This window comes from Nuphar pumila, chromosome 1, assembly GCF_984573655.1.
Source record: "Nuphar pumila chromosome 1, dmNupPumi1.hap1.1, whole genome shotgun sequence".
Taxonomy (NCBI): domain Eukaryota; kingdom Viridiplantae; phylum Streptophyta; class Magnoliopsida; order Nymphaeales; family Nymphaeaceae; genus Nuphar; species Nuphar pumila.
The window spans coordinates 8,153,795-8,170,626 of NC_143249.1; the positions used below are offsets into that span (position 1 = coordinate 8,153,795).

At 41.0% G+C, this 16,832-nt stretch overlaps 1 protein-coding gene across 2 annotated transcripts; it reads right to left on the reverse strand.

Annotated features, from left to right (window-relative positions):
* Nucleotides 1-6,007: 6,007 nt before the first annotated feature.
* Nucleotides 6,008-15,753, reverse strand: LOC149847868 (reticulon-like protein B13). 2 transcript variants are annotated; one of them, XM_090009654.1, is made up of 5 exons: nucleotides 15,249-15,753; nucleotides 7,171-7,962; nucleotides 6,904-7,090; nucleotides 6,599-6,813; nucleotides 6,008-6,479 (listed from the first exon to the last, which is right to left on the reverse strand). In XM_090009654.1, exons 2-5 carry the CDS (start codon nucleotides 7,355-7,357, stop codon nucleotides 6,310-6,312), a joined length of 759 nt encoding a protein of 252 aa, XP_089865780.1. In that variant the 5' UTR covers nucleotides 7,358-7,962; nucleotides 15,249-15,753; the 3' UTR covers nucleotides 6,008-6,309. The 2 variants fall into 2 exon arrangements, with proteins under 2 accessions (XP_089865780.1, XP_089865786.1); XM_090009660.1 differs by lacking the exon at nucleotides 15,249-15,753 and having other exon boundaries at nucleotides 7,171-8,225.
* Nucleotides 15,754-16,832: the final 1,079 nt, after the last annotated feature.

Sequence of the window (16,832 nt, forward strand, 5' to 3'; positions counted from 1 at the left end):
CATTTGGAATACGGACCTTTCAAAATCTCTTACAACACACATAATGATGAATGAACATTCAATTAACTTATGCCCAAGTGTGTTGAAGAAGAAGAGAGGTTGAAAGGGGAGAAGGTGCAGAGTGCACATATGACTTCTCATACATCAAAGGTAGGACCAAGGAAGAATGCATTTAAGAGAAATGCTAGGAAGAAGCCAACTGGGGATAAGTCATCCCAAGATAAGCAATCTAACTCTACTCCCATAAGGTGCTTCTTTTGCAAGAAGAAGGGACACATTAAGATAGATTGCATAAAGCACAAGAAGTGGTTGGAAAATAAAGATAATTTGTCATTTATTTCTTATGAATGTAATTTATTACAAATTCTTGAAAATAGCTGGTGGATTGATTCTGGTGCTACTGTTCATATTTCCAACTGTCTACAATTGTTCCTGAGCAGAAGGAACCAACAATGCATGAGAAAAACATCTATTCGGGAAACAAGATGCGTTCACATGTGAAGGGTGTTGAAACCTGCAGAATTACTCTGGATACAGGCGTAGTTTTAGTTCAGATGTCTTTTATATTTCATCGTATAGTAGAAACTTAATTTCAATTTTAAAGTTGGATAAATTTGGATATTGTTTTTAGTTTAAAAATTCCAAATTGTTTATATTCAGAAATTCAATTGAAATTGGTTATGCATCAGTTTATGATAGTTTATATAGATTGAATATGAAGATCCAAACTCAGAAGTCTCTAACTTTTGAATACACATTGGCTGAAAATAAACGTAGCTTGATAAATGATAAATCTTGCATGCTTTGGCATCGAAGGTTGGGTCATATCTCTGAAAAGAGAATAAAGAGACTCGTAAATGAAGGGATCTTGAAATCTTTAGATTTTACCGACAATGACCCATGTGTTGATTGCATAAAGGCTAAGCATACAAACACATATAAAGAGGGTGCCAAACGCACCAACGAGATATTGGAAATAGTCCATACAGATGTATGTGGACCATTTTCCCCTTGTTACACAGGCGAAAAATATTTTGTCATATTTATTGATGACTATTCTCGGTATATGTATCTCTACTTGATCTTTGAAAAATCTGATATTTTTCAAATGTTTAAGGAATTTAAGAAAGAAGTAGAGAAACAAACTGATAAGGTTATTAAGATAGTCAGGTCTGATAGAGGTGACGAATATTATGGTAGATTTGCTGAGATGAGGCAAAGGGAAGGACCATTAGCATGATTTCTCAAAGAAGAAGACATTGTGCCTTAATATACTATGCCTGGTAATGCCTATCAGAATGGTGTAGCTGAAAGGAGAAATCGTACGCTTAAAAAAATGGTCAGAGCTATGTTGAATTATTCAACACTTCCCATGAAGTTGTGGGGTGAAGCCTTAAGGACTGTTGTGCATGTTTTGAATAAGGTTCCTACAAAATCTGTGCCTAAAACTCCTTATGAGTTGTGGACAGGTAGGAAATCATCACTCTCTTATATGCACATATGGGGATGTCCTGCAGAGGCTAAATTGTATAACCCTCACATTAAAGCTTTTGATCCAAGAACAACCAGTGGATGTTTCATTGGTTATCCAGAAAGATCAAAAGGGTACAAGTTTTATTGCCCATCTCACTCACCACAGATTGTTGAAACGGATAAGGCAAGATTCCTAGAAGATGGTTCAGTAGGATTAAGTTCACTTCAAAGCCTTGGTTTTGAGAAAGTACAAGATCTAGTTTCGTCACCTGTTAAGGAAAACATCGAACGATACCACATTATTATTCCTAATGATGGTGTGGTTGATCATTCGATTGTTAATGCACAAATCCAAAGTGAACCTATTGTGGATAATGTGGAAGAGCACGAGCAGGATGATCAAGTTCAATATGAGCCTGAAGAACGACCTGTTTGGAGATCCACAAGGATTAGGAGATCTGCCATACATCCTGATTATGTGGTGTACTTTTAGGAGCCTGATGATTTTATAGATATAGATGATGACCTGTTGACTTTTATAGAAGCTGTTGAAAGCAAACAATCTTCGCACTGGATAGAAGCCATGAAAGAAGAGTTAGACTCTATGGCTAAAAATCAAGTGTGAGATCTTGTCACGTTACCTAAAGGAGTAAAGCTCGTAGGGTGTTAATGGTTCTTTAAGACCAAGAAATACTCCAAAGGTAACATAGAGAGACATAAAGCTAGATTGGTTGCTAACTGATTCACCCAGATGGAGGGAATTGACTATAATGAGACATTTTCTTCTGTCTCAACTAAGGAGTCAATGGGGATAATCTTGGCCCTCGTAGCTCATTATGACTTAGAGGTACATCAGATGGATGTGAAAACAACGTTCCTCAACGAGGATCTGAATGAAGATGTATACATGGAACAACCTCTTGGTTTCACTGAAAATGATCGTCTGATTTGCAAGCTCAACAAATCAATATATGGACTTAAACAGGCCTCCCGACAGTGGTATATTAAATTTTCCCAAGTCATTGTGACTTTCGGGTTTACAGAAAATATTATTGATCAATGTATATACCTTAAGGAAAGTGAGAGTAAGTTCATTATATTGATGTTGTATGTGGATGGCATTTTACTTGCAACCAACGATATAAAGTTACTTTCAGAGACAAAATAGTTTCTTGCATCATATTTTGATATAAAAAATATGGGTGAGGCTGCTTATGTTCTTGGCATTGAGATCCATCAAGACAGAGCAAAAGGTTTTCTAGGCCTCTCCCAGAGATCCTATATGGGATGGAGAATTATTCTCCTAGTTCTACACCCATATCAAAAGGTGATAAGCTGAGCCTAAAGGATTGTCCACATAACGATATTGACAAAGCACATATGAGTGCTTATTCATATGCATCAGTTGTTGGCAGCTTGCAGTACGCGCAAACATGTTCTCGACCAGATATTTCTTTTGCAGTAGGGGTGCTTGACAGATTTCAGTTTAACCCAGGTTTACCTCATTGGAAGGCTGCCAAGAAAGTCTTGCTGTACTTGCAAGGGACAAAAGACTATATGTTAACGTATCATAAAGTTGATCACCTCGAGGTCATTGGCTACTCAGATGCGGATTTAGAAGAATGCCTTGATAGTAGAAAGTCTACTACTGGGTACGTCTTCTTACTTGCTGGGGGCGCAATCTCTTGGAGGAATGAGAAACAGTCAACCACTGCTGCCCACACCATGGAAGCAAAATTCATAGCATTGTACAAGACTACTTCGCAGGCTATATGGTTAAAGAACTTTATATCACAGTTAAAGGTGATCGATTCCATTGGGAAGCCACTGAAGGTCTACTGTGATAATGAAGCTGTGGTGTCATTTTCGAACAACAACAAAAGTACTATGTCATGTAAGCATATGAAATTGAAATATTTTGTTGTTAAAGAAATGACAGAGAATAATTTAGTCCATATTGTTAATATTGGTACCAAAGAGATGATCATTGATCCTCTTACTAAAGGGCTAGCACCGGGATTATATTCCGAACATGTAATAAGGATGAAATTGTTAAACTCTTTTTTGACATATGCATATAAATAAAATAATCACTTTCAGTCTTTTGATTCTCATTATGGTTGTTAATTTCATAAGGATTAAAAATTCAACTAAGGACCTGTAGAATAGAATAAAAAGGTCATTCTATTCGTCAAGTTATTCCCATAAGGTTTTCTGGTTAAAGGGTTTATCGTCGAAACAAGTGGGAGAATGTTGGGATAAACCACCACGTTGGTGGTGGTTACCCATGATGTGGGTAACACTCCCTCTCTAAAGTGCTCCTTCCGTTAAACCCATCACCGAATAAAAGGAGAACAATTGCTTAACCGTTCTCATTCGGTGATTATAAAAAAGAGGTTTGATGAGCAACCTCATACGGGAAAAAGTGTGATACAAAAACGGAAAATCGTGAGAGAGGGTTTTAGATTTTTTTCTCTCCATAAGGTCGATTTTCATCAAGAGGGAAAAGGGTCGACTCACCGGTGGCATTCAGAGGCCTGCGCTTATAGTGGTTGTAGACCGGCTGAGTTAAAGGAAACCCCTCTCCGGCAACATCCTCTGCCCTCCGGCAATGGCCGCCTCAGGTATGCATTCTGTGTGTTTGATTTTTGCAGGGGCTCCAACCAACTGGTGGCTGAGGAGCCGGCGACTCCGGACCGGTGGTGAAACACCCCCAACATGGCAGCCATAAAAGATGACCCGCCTCTGACGACCATATGTCGTCGATCCCAGTCAGAGGCCTGCTACTGTGACGACAAAAGTCGAAACGGTACAGGAGGGGAAAGGGGGGGGGGGGGGGGGGAGCTGAACCGCCTCCACCACCAACGGCAGCTGGCCTCAACTGCTACGACAACGGCTGTCCAGCTAGTGGCTAGCCGCCGACGTCCAAGGGCTTATGCCGGCGATGACAACCTGAAATCGACTAGTCTTTTTACAGCCATAGTCTTTAGCGGCCGGCCATGATTATTGTCGACCTCTACTGACTCCAACACTCGGCGAACACAGGTGGCGACAAGGCCTGAATGACATCCCAACGACCCTGCACCCATTTAGGTGAAGGGGAAAGGAGGGGGGAAGGCTCCTTAAGCCAGAAAAACGGCCACCCAACTCGCCGGCACCTATGTTCATCAGCGGCGACTTTCGCCAGCCTTGACAAAGGCATCACGACATCTGCAACAGGCCAGCAAATGATGTGTTGCCGTCAAGCACCTGCCACCTTTCGGCGTCTATTCTCAAAAACCGAACGAAAGTCCGACACAACATAAAAAAGCATCATCAAATCCAACGAACAAAATTAGATCGCCGACACACCCACACGCGCAACGGTAGCATAGTGTGATCCCATAACTCTGTCAGCGAAAAACAATGGAGAACGCAACTCACCAAAAGCAGCCATAGTCAATCCAGTTGAAGCTTGGATTGAATGAATGCGACTGGTCAGCGTTTTCTTCAGCCAATCAACGTTGTCAATGAACCTGGACCGTTTGGTCGAAAGGACCCTTGAACCCAGATAGAGATAAATCACCTTGATAGTTCCCATCAAGGTATCATGAATCCCCCTTATATATAATGAGAAAAGAGTGAGCTTACATGCATGACATGAACCTTTTACATTCCCCTATCGAATTTGGGTTATAGACCCGTATTAAACCCACTCTTATGCACCTCTTTGGTGTGCCCTGTATCAAACTGGGTCACATCCAATTGAACCCATCCAAAAAATCCAACAATCACTACACACAGAGATTTTGTGTTCTTAATGCCAAAATACAAAATACAAAACACAAAAAATCACTTCACACAGATTTTGAGTTCCCGATCACTCAATCTGCTCCGTGCCGACTGAACACTGGCCCGGGCAATGATGCGCTCTAAGACGGGACATATTGCATCTTGCCACTAAGAACTGAAAGGCTCTTGAGAGAGAGACAAGAACGGAGATGGAAGCAGAATTGATCTCCGACAAAAATGAGTGCAGACCCCGAAGGTCGTATTAATACATGAAATACATGAACCCTGTGAAATTTTATTTTATACCAGACCCGGGCCCGATAGTTCCGATTGAGACACGCAATTTTTCAATGTTAAAAAAGCTTGGAAAATTGTGTTTAACTGAAGATACAGATCAAACCCCGCTGACGCACCGGTGCGTTCCAGTAGCTTTCAGGGGTGGGCCACAAGGCATGTTCCTTGTCATAAAAAAAAAAGATCACTGAAGGTCATTCCCATTTAGTTCGATTCAATTTAATCCATTGACATATAATTTTTAGCTGGAACTTTGATATTCTTATCCGATTTGATCGGTTTTGTTCATACCCACTTACATGAGAATCCAGCAAAAGAGTTGCCACAGGGCACGTCATCTTCGGTTCGACACGAGAGGATGCATTCAGCCACGACGACACGGACACCAACACGTTTGACCATTATTTTCATGTTTCAGTAATATTCTAATGTTTCTAATATTTCACTAAAAATGCAATTTCCACTATTAAAATGTCAAAGAAGTTTTTTTTTTATCTATTAACAATTACAAAATGCCGTGTCACGACCTTATTTTTTGAAAAAATTTCATGTCCACTGTCCTCGTGTCTACGTGACATGAGGCACCATGTGACATGACATTCATGGCTTTCACTAGGCACCACAACGAGGTCATTTTGCAGTTATCAAGAGATGCGTAAACACACAAAGTGTGCAACCAACAGTTATAGTCACAAGAGAACCACAAATATACAGGAGAGAGAGAGAGAGAGAGAGAGAGAGAGAGAGAGAGAGAGAGAGAGATTCCTTGTCCTACTCGACCTTCTTCTCCTTTGCAGGTTTCTTCCTAATGCTTGATAATAACTTCTCATCCACAGCCTTATACATCCTTTCTCCTCCTCGTCTTGCACTTTGAAAACTCCTCTTGATCCTCTCTTCATACTTGAGGTAAGTAACAGGCAAAATGAGACCAAGAACAACACCTGCACCCTCACCACCAAGAAGCACAAGTTAATAAAAGGAGCTAGAAATCCTTGGTGTTTGAAAAAGCATACGGAGCCGACTCAGGCAGACTAGAGCTCATAACGATCACAGAACTCACACAAGTAGGCAAACGAAATCAGGTCGAACCAGCTACCAACCACCGAAACGACCCACAAAGCCCCCACAATCTCTCCAAACACCACCAAATCCCTCTCTTCCACCACCACCTTGCGTACCCATTTCACACCATCCTCAATCCTCCTGCAAAATCTGCGTGCAGCATCGACGGCCGATTGCTCGGAGATCTCCAAATCCGGCACCCTAATGATCTCCCTTTCCAAACCAATGAGAAGAAGAAGAAGAGATTCAACCAACCAAACATCGCCAAAATCAATAAAATTAACCTTTAATATAAAACCTTACTTTCCAATGAGAAGGGCCACAAGATTCCATGCAAAAACTCCAGTAACGACCACCATGGCCGACCATGCAACCAGCGTAAGCACTCTGCACTCGTACATCTCTAACAAAACCCACATCAACGTCCCAGCGAACAGCACCAACAGACTCATCTTCTTCCTTCTCCATAGGAATATCTCCCTGATCATCTCTGCGAAGCATCATAACTTAATTATAACGTTATTTTCTGTAAAGAACAACATCAACAATATGCTTTTGTGTAGGACTTACCTTTCTTGACTTGTTCCGGTTCTGAAGTTTTGAACGATGGCTCGGAAGTTTCTTGGGGTTTGTTAGCCTTTTCTACAGCTTGTTCTTCGGATTCTGGAGCTTGGCACGGTGGCCCGGCTGAGACTTGGTTAGCATGACCTTCTCCCACACCCTCCATGATGAGCAGACGTGGTTGAATGATTTGCATTCTACAGGCTCAGGCCAAGGCCAGTTTTAACATGGTAAAGCTCAGGGCTAACCTTTCAAGTTCTGGGACACGTGTCAGCAACCAAATAACGTGGCAAAAGGTGAGGTTTGTGGATTGTAAAAGCCTGCCAGGTTTTGGCTATACGTGTTTGATACGAAGGTTTTTTTCCTGGTCCCATTTCGAACTTGATACGACACGTCTAGACAGCGCCTGAGTTGGGAACGAGGTCGGCCCTTGACATTATGGAATTAGCCCTTCTTACAGTGCGCATAAGTTCCATGACGTGTGCATTGATGATACCCCACGCTCGCTAAGAATTCTCTGATCTCACTAACACGCTTGCAGCAAGCAATCTCTCGCCCTCCTCATAAATGAGATATGGAGCTTCACTTCCTTTCCTAGAGAGCAACTTGGTTGCCCCTCTTAGCACATGGTACTTCCCCCCAACCCTGAACATCAATCTTGAGCAGGACTACAGGCTGTGAATCAGGTATAACAGAATCCAAAGGGATGGACATCACTTCAATGGCAATCTCTTGGTTTGATTTGAACGCCAACTTTGCACCGCTTGCAGAAATGGCACCGTTATCAAGTCTTATAACCAACTGTTAAAAGGTGCAAAATCATCGTAAATCCAATTATTGCTGCAACATACCAACGGGGGCTCCGCTTGTCTGGCAGGAGCAGTTAGTGCACGTCACCTTGTGTTGGGACGTTGCAGGTTCTAACCCCAAATGGGGTCCTTGCGTGCACACACACTACAAGGGTTTAGACCTCCGAACAACCATAAATTCATTTCACAAATACATATGAAGATGCAAACAAAAGTAGCAGCATTATTTTCCAAACTTTTCACATAGAAGATGTCCCAACAAGTTCACAACCATTAACAAATAATCCCATAATATTATAATATTTAGTTCGAACTTCAGATAGGCGTTGCACCCATTGAAAATAAGATGAGAGAGAATCGTTTACGGTGGTTTGGACATATTCGACGAAGGCCTAATGATGCTCCAGTTAGAAGGATGGAGAAATGGAAAAATATATTAGTTAAAAGAGGTCGGGGTAGGCCTAGGAAGACATGGATGGAGGTGATAGGAAATGATATGAATGCTTTGAACCTCACCGAGGACATGGCATTGGATAGAAATGAATGGAGGAGAAGGATTCATGTGGAAGACCCAGAATGATTTTCTATGTTGGTTCATATCGCCGACCCCAATTGTTTTGGGATGAAGGCGTAGTTGTTGTTGTTTGTTGTTGTAGTTCGAACTTCAGATCACCGGCAGCAAATCATAACCGGTCGCAAGCTAGGATTTGCTTCCTAAGCATGTTTTAGCATAAACATCAGGGTATTTTCATGCTACATTAAGGCTATTTTTGGGAGCCGCTGTTGGAGATGAGATGAGAGGGGTGATGGGAGTAGAGATTAAAAAAGGAGATGAGGCTGGAGTTGTCAATAACATTCTTGTGAGAATATAGTTGAAAATAGCCTATCTCCACTCTCAACACCATTTTCATCTCTCAAAACAGGGTTCCCAAACACCTGTAAGGGTAGGTAGTATTAATTACACCCTCGTTTGGCTCCCAAATAGAGCCTAAAGATGAAAAGCAGAGTACATCACCCATTTCAAGAACAGTTTCACTAGAAGGTGAAACATCTGATATCAGGCTTTAATCTGTTCAGTGTGGCGAAGGGTCAAGATCTTGGTTGATTTGGTGACACAAAACATGGCTGTGAAGCTATTGGCACAACAGCTGCCAAGAGTATCGCTTCTGAATAAAGCAATGGAATGTGACAAATTAAGGTAGTTATCTCCAGAAAACACCTAAAATTGGGACCATTTCAAGAATATTGGTGTTGCAACTTATGAAAGGATTGATTCAAGTTGTGTAGAATTTCAGTTATATGTTTCACCATAATATATGCAGCACAAGTTACAGACAGAATAATCAGATTCAGTTCAGATAGCTCATGCGTCTTCATTTAGCTATTACTTTTAAAGGTAATATTACCATATTAGATAAAGTAGTGTATATAAAAATGTTAAAATACCTCTTATGCTAGGCATCATAGGAGCACCAATTGGACTAGGCCCGGAGGATAATCCACGAAATGTGGTATATTTAGATTTTTTTTAATTCAAACATAGTGCAGCTACAGTCTACAACTATGTGCAAACAGACCATAAAGACTGATTGCAAAAAATAAACAGTTGTGAACTTGTGATCTCTGCAAAGATTTTATGCATGTGTTATCTTTATCTAGTGCACTGGAAAAACCCTTCCTAACAGACTTCAAAGTGTACGGAATCGAAAGGTATTTCATTATGCATCAAATCAAAACAAAGGAGACTGCTAGTAATTTATATCTTCAGATCAACTTTTTACTCGCTTTTTCAAATATGCTCCACTTGAGCCCACAATGGACTGGGCACAATTTCCTCTATTCTTTGAGAATTGTAAATAAAATAGTGTTGGGAAATAGAGTATAACAACCGAGCTTGATAGAAAGTAGGCCCGGAGGTACGTATTTGACACGTCTTTAAAACGATAGTTGTCATATTTAGGATTAGAACTTTGGTGCAATGAGTATTTAAGCAATATCACTTTCAAGAAACATTCAAGCTTTTTTCTACTCACGAAGGTCGGTCAACACCCTGCATTGAGTGAGACCGAACAACTTGACATGGATTACCTTGAATAGCCTCTTGACTCGAATAGGTAGACTCTAAGCTCAATTAGCTTGACTCTTGACCGAGTCAAGGCTACAACTCACAATAAAGGAAAAAATGGAGACAGCGAGAGCTCGAGGGAGAGAGGAGGAGAGGAAAACTCAAGAGCCGATGATGAAAATGAGAAGAGAGCCTTCGGTTTATATAGGCCCAAGCCTCAATAGCTAGGAATCAATGCCAATGATTAAAAATAAATTACCTAGGTTGACACAATAATTAGCAATATGTGTCCTTAAATGGGCTCAATGACCAGTAGAAAGATAGTTATAGGTTGAGTACAATCAACAAACTAAAAAGGCAATGAACGAGACAAATATCTATCAGCTCTAAAACGGTAAAAAAAACTAAACCGCAGTTAAAAGTCAAAGCAAGTCAAACAATCATGGATACATAGGAAAATTTAGAAGACCATTTGTCATAAATAGACCCAACGGCTAACTATAAATGCCTTAAATGACCCAAACGACTAGCAATGAATGAGCTTTAAAAGGTCAAGCAATTAGTGTCCAACTATTAAATAATGACTAAATCAATTAAATTGTCTAATAACTAATTTAGAAGAGTGTAGAAAGTCAAAATCAAATCAAACACAACCAGGAGCTTAGTGAGCAAACACACTATGATCACTTGAAGTGAAAGTGTGTATTACCACGTCTAGAAAGTTGATTAGGATTCTCAATTCAAAACTAACACTATTGAGGTCTTAGATTGACCATGACTAAGAAACACTAATGTGGAGGTTCAGACCTAAAATGTACCATAATTTATGCACTGAATCTTCTTGAATAGCCTCTTGAATTTTTCATAATTTTGATCAATGTGGGGAGACGGTTGGAACTGTGTTCCAAATTTATGCAATTACCTAGCTTAAACTCTTAATCATGTTTATCTTGACTTTGAACAAGCTACCTAGCTAGGCTAAGATCATAGTTATGTTTGATTTGACTTTGACTTTATACACTCTTCTAGATTAGCTATTAGGAAACTTAATTGATTTAGTCATTATTTGACTATTGCTCACTAGTTGTTTGGCCTATTAAAGCTTATTTATCCTAACTGTTTGAGCTATTTAAAGGTGGGCCCATTTATGATCAAATGGTCCTCTATATTACTATATTTATTCCAGACCGTTTGACCGCATTTGACTTTTGACTGCACATCAATTTTTTGATCATTTGAGACTTGGTAGGGCCTTATATGTCTCGTTGAGTATCTTTTTTGTCCATTGATTGTGCTCAACTTATAACCTTTTTTGTACTAGCTATAGACCTTATTTAAGAAAATTAATTGCTAGCCGTTGTGTCAACCTAAGCCATTTATTTCTAGCCGTTGGCATTGATTCCTAGTCATTGAGGCTTGGGCCTATATAAACCCAAATGCCTCCTCTCATTTTCATCACCAACTCTCAAGCTATACTCTCCTCTTTCCCATGAGTTCTCGCTCTCTCCCTTAGTATTTTCTCCCTCTCATGAGCTTCAAACTTAACTTAGTCAAGAGTCTCTCTAATTGAACCTACGGTCAACCTATTCTAGTTAAGAGGCTATTCAAGGTGGTCTCTGTTGAGTTGCTCAGTCTCACCTAGTGCAAGACATGTACCAACCTTCAGGAGTAGGAGAAAACTTAGTTGTATCTTGAGAGCGATATTGCATGAATACTCATTGCACCAAGCATCTAATCCTAAGTGAGACAACTATCACTTTAAAAACAATGTGTTTAATATGTATCTCAGAACTTACTTTTGATCAAACTCAGTTGTCATTAGGGGTGGCAAAATCTGACACGACCCGCCAACCCGACCCGCTTCTTAGCCGGGTTCGAGTTTGGCTTAAACGGGTCGACCCGCCTAACCTGTTTATTAAACGGGTCGGGTTCGTGTTAGGGGTATGCCAACCCGCCAACCCGTCTGACCCGTTTAATAAACGGGTTAGGCGGGTGGGTTAACCCGTTTACACGAACCCGTCAACCCCCAAGCCGTTTATATATATTAAGTTATTAACTTATCTAACCTTAACCCTAACTCCTAACTTTACAAGCCGCAGAGCCCGAGACCTCTCTCGTTGTTTTGGCCGAGCCCCGATTGAAGCCTGCTCCTCTTCCTCTCTCTCTCTCCTCACATTTCTCTCGTCTCCCTCTCCTCGAGATGGACGAGAACCAGTCGTCTCCTTCCTCAGAAAACCCTAACCCTAAGAAGTTCATTCATCGATCCCTCGGTGGGGGGAGCAGGTTCTTTTCTTGAATCTTTACCACATATACAAAAATTTTGTCTGCATTTATCACGATTTTCAATCGGCCTTGTGCTTATTGATTTCGCTAGTTTCCAGCTTGATTTGAGATGGAATTAACCAGAGTTTTTGTGGTTTTGGGTGTCGATTGCTGATCAGAGATAGGGTTTTCTCTTGCAGTTGTTGATATCTTGTTATGGAAGCGACGAAATGTCTGCATTGCAGTCCTCGTGGCGGCTTCGACCTTCTGGCTGCTCTTCGACAGAGCCGCATACAACTTCTTGTCATTTGTCGCGAACGTTCTACTTCTTCTCGTCTCGATCCTCTTCTTTTGGGCGAAATCTGCTGCTCTTCTCAACAGGTAGAGGTTTTCTTCTTTTCCGTTTCTCTTTTTGGATTTGGATTTCTTCCTTTATTCTGAATGGGAACTGGTCTCTCTGTTCTATCCAGACCCCTTTCGCCTCTTCCGAATCCTAAATTATCGGAAGATCGAGTCTATGTTATCGGGTCGACCAGTTTAATAAACGGGTCGTCGTGTCGTGTCGACCTGACCCATTTATTAAACGGGTTAACTGTGTCGTGTTGGGTTACCCATTTAATAAATGGGTCGGGTTCGTGTTGAGGTATGCTGACCCGCCAACGCGCCAACCCGACCCGATTGCCACCCCTAGTTGTCATACCTATTGTATTTCCCAACATAGAGTAGGCGGATAAACCATTTTAAAAAGAATCATATTTTCACCATGATGACAACTTATAATTTACTTGATATGCAAGACTATGAACAACAAATGCTTTTTGCTCTCTTCAACTTTACCTATTTTTTAACTCCTTGATATGCGTACTAATAGAGAAATCTCAGCACATTCAAGCAATCACACAAGACACACAATTTTATCGTGGTTCGATTCAGGGAGGATCTATGTCTATGAAGGAACAATTTTCTCTCTCTCTCTCTCTCTCTGTTCTTTAGACATACCATAGATGAGAGGTTCATTACTATTTATAGATTACACAGTACACATTTTTTTGAGGGTTGCACTCAACCCACAATTTTCCCTGTAGGGCTTATCCAACAACAAATAACTAATTACAAGTCTTTCAGATATTCTCCTATCATCATCCTTAATTAGATGTCCCTAAATTAGGCTAGGGTGACGTATTCACCAGTTGGGATCTCATTAGAGACATCCAAAAGATCACCAATTCTCTTAATTTGATTTGATGAGCTCCAATTAGGAGTCTTATGTAGAGTCACCTTCTTAGCAGGACTCTTCTCTGCAATAGACTCATCATGAGCAGAACTCTCATCTGCAGGAGTCTTAATTGGACTTTGATCAACACCAGACGTCTTCTCCTTAACAGCCCCCCTCAAACTGAATGGCCTAATGAGGGTGTTGAGCTTGGAATGCAGTAGAGTAAATCTTGTTGTAGATAGTGACTTAGTCATAAGATCTGCAATTTGATCTACAGAGGAAATGTACTTCACCATGAGATGATGTTTAGCCACATGATCTCTAATAAAGTGAACATCAATATCAATATGTTTGGTGTGATTGTGGAAAACTGGATTATCAGACATATACCAAACACTAATATTATCACACCACAGTATTGGAGGACTAGATGTAGAGATTTCGAGATCACGAAGCAAATAAGAGAGCCAAAGGACTTCAGCAGCAGTGTTGGATAAAGCTCTGTATTCAGCCTCAGTGTTGGAACGGGTAACAGTGGATTGTTTTCTGGCTGACCAGGATATTAGAAAACAGCCCAAAAACACTGCAAATCCACCAGGAGACTTACGATCATCAATACTACCAACCCAGTCTGCATCAGAATATGCAGAGATTTGAAATATAACACATTTAGGGAGAAGCAACCCAAATTGCAACGCGTGCTTGATGTAATGCGGGATTCTCTTGACAGTCATCCAGTGCACTGTAGTGGGTTGATGCATAAACTGACAGACACACCAGAGATGAGAGGTTCCATTACTATTTATAGATTACACAGTACACGGTTTTGGGAGAGTTGAACTCAACCCACGATTTTCCCTGTAGGGCTTATCCAACAACAAATAATTAATTACAGGTCTTTCAGATATTCTTCATCATCATCCTTAATTAGATGTCCCTCAATTAGGCTCCCCCTGTGGGTGACGTGTTCACCAGTTGGGTTCTCATTAGAGACTTCCAGAAGTTCACCACTTCTCTTAATTTGATTTGATGAACTCAAGTTAGGAGTCATCTGGAGAGTCACCTTCAGGACTCTTCTCTGAATTAGACTCCTCATGAACATGAGTCCTAATTGGACTTTGATCCACACCAGACGTCTTCTCCTTAACACGTACAAAGGAAACATATTGCACATTGTTGGACCAGATTCTGAATAACCCAAACCATGTAAGCAAGGCTCTTCCCTGATGTTGAATCCCACAATTTAATCAATTATCCAATATAGGAGAAGGAAACAAAAGACAATCACATTATTCTTTCTCCAAGTATATCAACCAAATATTTTTGCATCTTTTGAAAAAGGTATGGCAGTAAAAGGTGTGTTTACAAGAGATGTTTATGCTAAACCCAAGTTCTATAATTCGTGATTAATGAGTCACAAATAGGGAAATCTTGATAATGAAACAATATCCTATAACTGGGACCAAGAAAAAGGTGCATTTAAAGCAAGATCCTCATCACATCATGGTGTCAATTCATTTAAATTTTTCCTGAACAGCTATGGAAACACATAACTATGAATAAACTATTCAAATCAACAATAAAGGAAATTTGATTAGCAAAAGTAAATAAAGAAATATAAATTCGAATCGAGCACAAGAATTCCTAATTAAATGCAATCACGTTATAAAAAAAATGAACAATTACAAATGCACAAAAATGAAGTGAAACTAGTCAAGGATCTGAAATTTCTTACATGCCTTATGGAAAGGTAATATTCCCGGCTCGATCGGATGCAGCAGCCGCGAACACCGTGACCGCATCGCACAACTTCTGTAGGTTCTCAAACACCAGCTTGAAGGCAAAGACCCTGAACCCATCGCGGCGGCTGCGAACGTCGTGATCCCAACGTCGACGACGATTCCGATCCCGGGATCGATCCTCTCAAGGATTTCCTGGACCGTCTGAGAGATGTCGGGCTTCCTGAAGGGATTGCCCTTCATCATCCTGAGCATGTTGCGGTGGGGCTTGTCGGGGATGCCGAGATCGGCGAGGGAGTAGATGAAGGGGTGGCGGAGGCCTTCGACGACGCTGTCGGCAGGCAGCGGAGGCAATCGAAGAGTTGGATCACTGGGAGCCGTCTTGGGGTTTCGAGGCTTAGGGTTTCGGTGGGGGAGGTCGGCCGGAGGAGGAGGAGGCGGAGGGATTTCGACGTCCAGTGGAGGCCGGAACTCCTCTCCTTCTTACAGGCATTTTCCATAGGTTTTTTTTTTGGGGGGGGGGGGGTCCACGGCTAGGGTTAGGGTTTTGCAGAAAGAGATGGAATGAGTGATGGGGAAGGTTGGGGAAGAAAGGTGAGGGTGAATCAGAGAGTGACTGAGCGAGGGAGGCAGTGGGGAGGTCGCGCAAAAGCCTGGGGTCATAACGGTATGAAAATTGGGTGGGTCCTATGGTCCATAACCGAACCCACTCTAACTAGGGATGTAGACAGGGGCAGGGCCGCAGGAGGCGGGGCACAAGGTCTCCATCCCCGCTTCGTCTCAAAATCCGGACCTCCGTTCCCGCCACCAGCTGGGATGGTGCCACCCTCGCCGTGCAACACCATCAAGGTCAATTCCCAGCCAGTGGCTGACCGGAAATTGGCCAACCTTTTTTTTTTGTTTTTTAAGTTATTAATGACCAAAAACTTGAATTTCTAGTTCTTGGCAAACCAGGTTTTGCACCTGCAATCCAAACAGTACCTTGGTTCTCTCATAAAACAATTAGACTGTCTTCTTGGCTTGTTTGGTTCATTGCTATTTTACTTTTGAAATTTTATTCATTCAATTTGTATTTATAATGGCGTATCTTAAAATGAGTTTTGCTAATTATATCACAAAGATACGGGCATGACTCGACACACGATGCAAGTTTCACACAAGTTCAAAAAAAAAATGAAATATAAGACATGGGATGTTTTAATACATAAAAAGTAAAAATTTTATTGAACTATTATTGAAATTATTTAAAAACTATTAAAACACATTAAAATATATCTATACGTGTCCATGATTATTTGTGTCACCAGGGACAGGCGGCCAAAATAGCTTGTCCCTGTGCATAGTCTACTAAAATGACCAAGCTTGAGGCCAAGCCCAAACTTAATACAAAGCTGGTCAATGTCAAGGGTGGACGGTGGTGAAGTTCGAGAACTAGCCATGGCTCAGCTTGGTTCATTTATACACTTAATAGAACCAGGTGGGCTCGAACCCTGTTTTATAAAATCGGGGAGGTTTTCAGCAGGGATCCCGTTTGTTATTACTACTATAAAATGCAATTTTTGCTTATTGAATCATTTTGT

Coding starts and splice junctions, on each gene's coding strand:
- LOC149847868 (XM_090009654.1), bottom strand. CDS start 7,357: ATGCAAATCATTCAACCACGTCTGCTCATCATGGAGGGTGTGGGAGAA. Junction 7,091..7,170: donor ACCGGAACAAGTCAAGAAAG/GTAAGTCCTACA, acceptor GATGCTTCGCAG/AGATGATCAGGGAGATATTC. Junction 6,480..6,598: donor GATTTCGTTTGCCTACTTGT/GTGAGTTCTGTG, acceptor GTGAGGGTGCAG/GTGTTGTTCTTGGTCTCATT.